At 35.4% G+C, this 9,230-nt stretch overlaps 1 protein-coding gene across 1 annotated transcript; it reads right to left on the bottom strand.

Moving 5' to 3' along the window:
• Positions 1–3,960: 3,960 nt before the first annotated feature.
• On the bottom strand, positions 3,961–6,561 carry LOC119993842 (putative wall-associated receptor kinase-like 16). Its single transcript, XM_038841127.1, has 3 exons — positions 5,718–6,561; positions 5,469–5,642; positions 3,961–5,353 (listed from the first exon to the last, which is right to left on the bottom strand). Exons 1-3 carry the CDS (start codon positions 6,553–6,555, stop codon positions 4,140–4,142), a joined length of 2,226 nt encoding a protein of 741 aa, XP_038697055.1. The 5' UTR covers positions 6,556–6,561; the 3' UTR covers positions 3,961–4,139.
• Between the last annotated feature and the right edge of the window lie 2,669 nt (positions 6,562–9,230).

Raw genomic sequence — 9,230 nt, 5'->3', positions numbered from 1 at the left:
GCAGACTCCTATCCAACGTTTTGAAAACCGGATCAGTCATCGAACCGGAAAATTTATTGGTTCAAAGTTCAAAGTTTCAATTGGGGTTCGAATCAGGTTCAAACCGGTTCAATGTAATTAATTATAAAATATATATTTATTTAAATATAAATAATAATTACAAATTTTTCATACTTTATAATAGTCACAATATTAGAAATGTTTAAATAAATGGAATAATATAAATTTTGATACATAGAATTAATGTATTATTTTAAACAAATAAAGTATTATAGCGTAATCATCAATCTATATGTATATAACTGAGGATCCACAAAACTTCTCCTTAATTCATGGTGCCACGTGGACGCCTCTACAAAAAAGCTTACACATTCTAATTAAACTTGAAAAAATGAATGATTGACAACTTGAGTGATGAGAATTAATTTAAAAAAACAAAAATGTAACGAACAAAACAAAAAATTAAAATATATTGAAAAACTTTAAGACCTATAATGGGGATTTAATGTTTCATGGAAGTGGTTTGATGTTGTTTCAGCTCACTAAGGTCATGTATTGTTAATTATGAGAGTCTTTTGATATTACTCAATTAATGAAATTCCTTTGTAGTATTTAGTTTAAAAACATTTTGTATGTTTTTGGAATTAATTATCATCATTTTGTGGGAATTTTTATGTGTTTTTATCATTATTTTTGTGTGTTTTTATCATTTTGTGTGTTTTTGATGTATTTTGTGTGTTTTTGTAGTGTTTAATTGATGTATTGTGCATGTTTAGAGTTTGGTCAAGTTTAGTAGTCTGTTTGGATTGCAACATACACAACATGAGAGGTTTTTCTCACACTATATTGTTCTAATGTGTAAGAAAATTCAGCCCATTTGGTTTTGGAACATGTAAGTGGTGACAGGAAAGCATGATAGAATTCAATGAGTTGTTGAAGGTCAAAGTGAGTATAGGCATAAATCTACCAGTCATACATAACATTTCAAAAATATAAATTCAAAAATCTTATTCTAAGAATATTAAGAATCTTATTCTAAAAATATAATTTGAAAAATATTACTTATGCTACATTGTATTTCTCAATATTGAATGCCACTTTATAGAGAATGTTGTACTAACCATACAATATTGTCTCATAAACATGCTTTGGTGACCTATAACACTTTATAGATACTAACGACACAAATAAAAATTGATAAACTCTTAACATACTTATTTCCTATGAATCAAATTTCTTACACCCTATTAGAAATTTTTGTTCTTAACAAACTAAAAAAAAGGTATTGTACATATTTTATCTTCATCTCACAATCATCTCTATTTTCTACAATTAAAACTCTACTCTACTGCTCTTCATGTTAATAAAGTATTGAAAAATTCTCACATATCTCTATTTTTCAATCAAAATATGTGTCGCGCGAAACGCGGGCATGCAACTAGTTGATTAAAACATTGGTGTTATGAATGAGAGTATATGAGTTAAAACCCCATCAATAAGAAGTTTTTTAAAAAAATTCACATTTAATCTAATGAGTGATGAGTCAATTAATGTATTTATTAAATATATCATATTTTTTATCAGACACAATGAAAATATTATATTTTTCAATAAAGTAAAGGTCATAATTAAATATATTATATTGAATTCACCTCATTTCCAAAACAAAAAATGTGAAGTACCCTAGTTGATAAGAATCTTTAGATTTTTAGTAAAGGTCATGGGTTTTATTCTTATCAAAAACATTATTTTCTTCATTTATTCAAGGTTAATCGGTTCATGCAAATCGGCCGACTCAACCGGTTCAACTGAAAACCAAAAACCGTCGGTTTCAAAGTTCATCGGTTTTACATGTGCTAACTGGACCGGATGCATGCCTGATCACCGGTTGATCCAGTCCGATCCGGTTTTCAAAACACTGCTCCTATCTCAAGGTTCTAATGTCAAAGATCTTATTTTATTTTGTGTCTTTTTTTAATTACTCCTAAATGGGTTTCCATTTGGGGTTTCTAAAACGTGAGATAGACGAATGACAATTACTTCAAAAAATCAACGATTTAGAGCATCCACAATGGGATGATTTTAGAGTACTTGAGATGATACTTTCTTGATAAGTTAAGTGTTAGATGTTAACAATGGGTATAATAGAGTGTATTTCAAGTACTTGAAATGTTACTTTTTTGATAAGTATAGCGTTACATGCACACAATGGATGAAAAATGACACTTGAAAATTTAGTTGTGAAGAGTTGGAGTATATATATAGTTGATGAAAAGGAAGAGAGAGGTGATAAAAAGGAAGAGAGTGAAGATTAAAAGGAAGAGAAGGGTGATGGAATGAAAGAGAGAGATAATAAAAAGGAAGAGAGAGATGATGAAAATGAAGAAAGAGAAAATAGAGAAAATGAGTATGGAGTGTTGGAATGTATGGAGTGTTGATGAATAGTATTTATTGTGGGACCCACTCACTCAATTAAATTGTGTCACATAAGAGAGAGGAGAAGAGAGAGAACGATTTTGGAGTGCTGGATATTTATGTTACTACTGTGGATGCTCTTATTCAACGTCCCCCAACTGCCACTCTGTCAGTGAAGCTAAAGTGTTTTAAAATACCGGTTGAATCAGAAACCAAAGGTGTCACCAATATGATTTAATAAAATATCGGTTTGGTCAAATTTCAGTTTAATCGACCGGTTTTCGATATAAATATCGCTTGTCTGGTTTGAAAAAATTCAAAATTAAGAACTTTTTGATAAAAAAATATGAAAAAAAATAAGTAAAAAAAAATTTAAAAGAGTAAAAGTTGAACCTAATTGAGATTTAAATGGTTATGTTATACTTAGACTTTTATAATTTATATAGTTATGTTGTACTTTCTTATAAGAATGTTTTTTTTTTAGTACAAATACAAATACAATATACGACATATCACCAGATCAAGCCTATGAAAGTATAAGTGTCGACAGGCCCCACGCAGGAGGCACAAATCAAGCCCACGTAGGGACAGACTAAACCCACACACCTCCTTGTAAATATTCGGAGGAGGTGAGATTAGAATTCATGACCTCAGTCAGGGACATGCAAAGTCATTACCACGCAACCAATGACTCATTTGCTTCTTATAAGAATGTTTGTTAATTGAAAATTAAATTTGATAATATTATGTTTAATTTGAGATTAAGAGGGTTATTATTGTTGTTATTACTTTATTTGAATGAATTTTAAGTGATAGTATTTTTTTAATTTTTCTAAAAGTTTATAGGTTTTTTATAATTTATTATCAAAAAATTTAATTAATCAAATCAAACTGATGGGCAGGTCAAGCCGATTGAACCGGTTAAACCGGTTATCGGTCGCCTACCAAAATCCGGTTTTTAAAACGTCGATGCCTTGGACTATTCACTTCTTTCTTTTTTTCTAGGCGGACTATTCAGTCTTTCATTCATTCATTACCAGTTACCATTGACCATTGTGCACCGACACCCTTCTATCTGTCTCTCTCCTGAGCCAGTCAACGTACCATGGGCTATTGGGCCCATCATATGGACCAAAGCCCATCCGAAGAGCCGGCCTTCCACAAAATATGAAGAATTAAATTATTCTAGCTGGCCTGCTTTCCATTTAATGAATGCCTGAATGGTAGGGTCTGCCAATGACAAACTTAATTAGAAGTGGATCCGAATTCGGGCCTTGGAGACCTTGGGTTAGACCTGGATGAGAGTTTGCTGATGGGCTAAGTCCATTTAACATGGGTACAAAATGAATGAAGAAACCCATGATCATCTTGATTGAATGAGGTCCACAAGAACAAGGCCCAAGTTCCAGTGTATAAGAATGGAAGGATCCAAGGCTCTATCAGTCTATCCAAACTGCCCCAATATGGTTCCAAGACTTGATTTTGCTGGGTTTTAAGCTGTATGCATCTATAAAAGTAAAAACATGATTTCTTAGTACCCTTCCTTCTATGCAAAACCTGCTCTAATACTAATTATTTTGTCCATTTCTTGATTACTCTTTCTGACATCAACATATCTCTTACATCTAGAAAAAAAGATGGTAGTAAACAAACAGGAGTCAAATATAAACAAGCAAACTACGATAGAATACTTGATCCCATAATGCTGAAACGTACAAACTGAATCATCTACCACTAACAGCTTCAATTTCCATGTTATTCATGCTAAAATACGCAGTTGTGCTGCTGCTGCTGCTGCAAGTATTGCCAGGATCACCAGGATCACTAGCAATGGTTGGTTTAGTGAGGAAGACTTTACTTTCTTCTGGGTACAAATCAGAAAACCAAGGATGATGTTCATGATCCCCTTCTGCTCTCAGTCCTTCTAGTTTGTATGCAACTTCTTTCATACTTGGCCTTTCCTCTCCTTTCACTTTCACACATCTTCTAGCTAACATAGCTACTTCCTTGACCTGCTCAAAATTGCTCGCCTTCACCACTCGATGATCAAGAACTTCGACCAATAGATCTTCTTTTATTGCAGAAACAAAATACATTGCCAAGTTTCTCATGTCTTCCGGATTTCGAAAAGAAAATGCCTTCTTTCCTGTGAGTAGCTCGACAAGGACAACCCCAAAGCTATAAACATCACTCTTTTCAGTCAATTGGTTCGTATGCAAATACTCAGGATCCATATATCCAAGAGTGCCCTGCACAAGTGTGACTAATTCTGTCTGGTCAAAAGGGACTAGCCTTGAAGCTCCAAAGTCGGCGACTTTTGCGGTGTGGTCATCGTCTAAGAGAATGTTTGCAGACTTGATGTCACGGTGGATGATTGGGACTGAAGCAGCAGAATGCAAATAAGAAAGAGCTCCTGCGGTCTCAATCGCTATTCTGAAACGAGTCTCCCATGGAATCAATGAATTGTCTTCTACATTGTGGATATGGTGGAAGAGTGTACCATTTGTGACAAACTCATAAACAAGTAGAGGAACTTGTGTCTCTAAACAACATCCCAATAGTTTAACCACGTTTCGATGGTTAATTTGGGAGACAACAATCACTTCATTAATAAATTGTTCCACCTGCCTTTGATCTCCAATCCGAGACGATTTTTTGATGGCAACTGGACCCTGATCTGGCAATATACCTTTGTAAACTATTCCTTGGCCTCCTCTGCCTAGTATTCTACTCTCATGGAAGTTATCCGTCGCCTTCTTGAGCTCTTCTTCTGTAAATATTTGAGCTGTCAGTTCGCGTCTTGAAAGTTCTCTTTTTAACAAGCCCCCGCCGTTTTCTTCAAAGAATTTCTCTCTTAGTTTGTCGAGCTTTCTTTGTCTGACTCCGATATACAACCAAGAAACTAACAGAAGTAAAACTAAGAGGCCAATACTGATTCCTGCAGAGAGTGCATAGCGCCACCATTAGTACTAAACGACCTCGACAATAATTTGTTTTGAGTACCACGACATATACTCTTTTTTGGAAATTGTTTGAAATCTATATATACTCACCCAGTACGACGACGATGACTGGAAACTTCTTGGAGTTGCGAATGACTCTACAGCTGGTACCATTGTTCCATCCATCACCAGTGTATCCTCGTGGACATGAACAGTTATATCCACCAGGATAGTTTTGACAAGTAGAATTGCAATGGTGTGACCCTGTCTCGCACTCATTTATATCTGCATTTCAATTCAATTTCTTATAAGCAAATATGTAAGGTTTGAACCAAAGTAATTTGAGTTTTTTTCCCTTACCTGTGCAGCCAGCTTGGAGGTAAGGATTTCCAATGAAACCTTCATTGCAGTTGCACAAATATCCAGGACCATTTTTTGAGTCAGAGCAATCGCTATTTTCCTTGCAAGCGTAACTTGTTTGATTTCTTTTTGCTTCATCACAAGTTTGATTCCCGATCGACCAGTCAAGAAAAATAGGAAAAGAAGTTGTGTTTAGATGGTTGAGATGGGAAGAGGAGAAATTGTAAAAACCATCCTCCACTACAAATCCATAGCTGACATTATTGAATCCCGAAACAAAGAGACGTTGATCACGAGAATAGCTATAAAGACTAATATTGTTATTCCTCACATTTTGTGGGATGGTGGTCTGGCAACATCCCATGCCAGAGCAAGAACCATTCACTACATCAGTAATGTTGTTGCACAATGCCAAGCAACCAGTTTCGTATCGTTGGCCACTAGTACCAATAATGACACCAACTGCGTCGCAACCGATGACAGTGAACTTGTTTTTGGTATTTGAAACGGGAAATTTTGCGAGATTGAGATAGGTTGGGTAGTATGAGGTTGTAAATCCAGATGAGTTGTAATACCGATAAGATATATCTTGGATGATGCGCAGGTGACCCTGCAGAGAGATGTTGAGTACAGGGATAGCACTATTTGTTAGGAAGGCTTTTGGAGGGTCGAAAGTGGTGTTGCAAGTGATGAGAAACCGATAATGGAAATAGCAATTACGGGTCAAGCCAAAGGGGTATGGTATGTTGATGTCCCCGCACTTGCTTTGGCAGCCGCGCATGGCTTCATCTGCTACTGCTACAGATGCTGCGGCCAATAATATTGCTAACACAAACATGCAAAGTTTCATCGTCATTGCAATTGCATTACTAATACTATATTTTGCTTCATTTACACAATATTTTATAGCCAACAAGATTTTTTGTGCAAAAGAGATGCAAATAATTTGAAGTCTTGGTCAATCTGGCATCCGTCCTTTATTGTCGGAGGAGACGACTTGACTTATTGACTTATTGATTTTGCAATGATGTCATTACGCGGCGTTAGGAAAAAGATTGATTGAAATTATTTCATCAAATCTGCACTATTGAATCATGAGATATGGTATTGTCATGTATTGAAGGGTGGAGAATTGTTGGAATTAACGGGATTAATTTCAGCCCCTATCCCATTACGTTAAGTGGAATCCAACGATTTTTAGAGTGTTTGGTATATGTTACTGTATTGGGCTGATAACACTTCACTGTTCAGTTAGGAAAAAAAAAATGCATAGATATTGCACAAGAGATGAGACAACAAAGTCTTAATGCCTTATCCACACGCATGCCTCAATTTTCTTATGGGTCCACTCGCATGCAAGAAAGAAAATTTATTGCATGCCGTATGAAAAAAAAAATGTTTTTCTTTTCTTATAAATTGTGTATGAGCAAAGAGACCGTCGAGGGGTGTAAGAGATGGTAATTGTGTGGTGCCTGTGAGAGAAAATAGAGAGAACCTCAAAGCAATGAGAGTCTTTGAGAGAAAATGAGGAGAAAAAAGTACGAACCAATTTGTAAGACATATATGCAAGGTTGTCAAAATCGGGATCTTATATAAGATCGGTGGAAGGTATGCAAAATCGAATCGTAAAATCGTAAGATTTTATAAAATTTAAAAAATAAATATAAAATAATATAATTACTTATTTCTAAATAAATAATTAACATTATATAATATACTATAGTTTATAGATAATAAAAAATTAGAATGTGATTATTATTTATTTATAAACATGTTAATATTTCACAAAATTGTAATTTTTTAAGACCTCCAGAGAACTATGAAAAGCAAGCACAATAATTGTGCAAGATTATATCATGTTAGTAGATTAGAACCGATTTTTCAATAAAAACTAGGATTAGAAACATGAGTACATTATTAGTATACCACAACCCATAAGCCCATGACTTCATAAGTCTATTAAGGTTAAGATGATAAAATAGGTAAGATCGTAAAATCGGTAAGATCGGGTAAAATCGTAAGGTAAGATTGGTAGATCGTATCAATTTTGGGATTTTACATCAATTCGAATTGTTTTGGTTACCTAAGATCATAAGATCGTACGATCAAAATCGGGATTTTGACAACCATGCATATATATGCATAAACTGATGTTATACAATTCATTGTTTTGGGATAGTTCTTTTTAGGGTTTTAGAGAGAGCCAAACACAAGGAGAAAAGGAGAGTTTGATGAGATCAATCTTAAGTGTACAAGGGTGATTCTTATGGGTTTCTCAAGTGGAGTTAATCAAAACTTGGGTGGAACAAACTTGGAGGTTGTCCAAGAGGATCGGTTTGATACATCTAATGGAGTACTCGCACAACCCCATGGACATAAACTTGATATAACTGAACCACGAAAATCCCGGTGTCTTCTTTGCCCTCTACTTGATTTACTTTCTTTCTTGTTGTTTTTGCTTATGGTAGTTGAATCTTTGGATTTGATTGGATATTACCGTTTGTTGTTTATTTGAGGTGGTTCTATTTTGTGTGTCCCGCTATGATATACCCGAACATTGTCAATCTTGCTTCCTCAAAGAAAATAATAATATAACCACATGACGTTATTTAAAAAAAAAAAATGGACATTGGTAGCAGTAAAACCGATAGTCTTGCTGGACAAGCCTATGCTTAATGGACAAACTAGCTCGTATGGTGTGTGGCTCCAAAATTGTGTGTAGTGGTAATGGTACATGGTAGTAAAGTGCATGAAAGTGGCACGAAGGTTCCTTCAATTCTCTCTAACCATTTCACCTCTCTCCCTGCCATCTACAAAACCCCCCTGGGAACCCTCTCCTCTTATCCTCCATCAAAACATTACTCCCTTTCTTATCTGAGAAAAACACTAACCGCAAGTGACTTCGACTCTACACATGATCTGACCCAATACCAAATTTCTGATCAAACCTAACATCTCGCTGTCTCACTCATTCATTCATTACCACCGACAGACACCCTTCTCTCACTCATGGGCCAGTCAACATAACATGGGGTATTGGACCCACCATATGGACCAAAGCCCATCCGAAGAGCCGGCCTTCCACTAAATATGAGGGATTAAATTATTTTAGTTTTAGCTTGCCTGCTTGTCATTGAATGAATGGAGGGGTCTGCCAATGACACACTTGATTTTTGATTGAAGTGGATACGAATTCGGGCCCAGGAGACCTTGGGTTAGACCTGGATAAGAGTAAGCCCATTTGACATGGGTACAAAATGAATGAAGAAACCAACCCATGATCATATTGATTGAATTGAGGTCCACAACCACAAGAACAATGCCCAAGATCCAGTGTATAACTTCAGAATGGAATGGAAGGATCGAAGTTAACACCTGTGAAGCATTGGTTTCATCGGATCCTGGTCCCCTGGAAGACAATAATAGCTGGTTTGTCTCCACAATGTGCATATGACACTTGAGCATTGACAAATGACAGTGACTGAAAAATTATCAAATTCAGCAGAGAGTGAA

This window comes from Tripterygium wilfordii, chromosome 23 (genome assembly GCF_013401445.1).
Source record: "Tripterygium wilfordii isolate XIE 37 chromosome 23, ASM1340144v1, whole genome shotgun sequence".
Classification (NCBI taxonomy): Eukaryota; Viridiplantae; Streptophyta; class Magnoliopsida; order Celastrales; family Celastraceae; genus Tripterygium; species Tripterygium wilfordii.
This window is presented reverse-complemented; position numbering and strand designations above follow the sequence as displayed.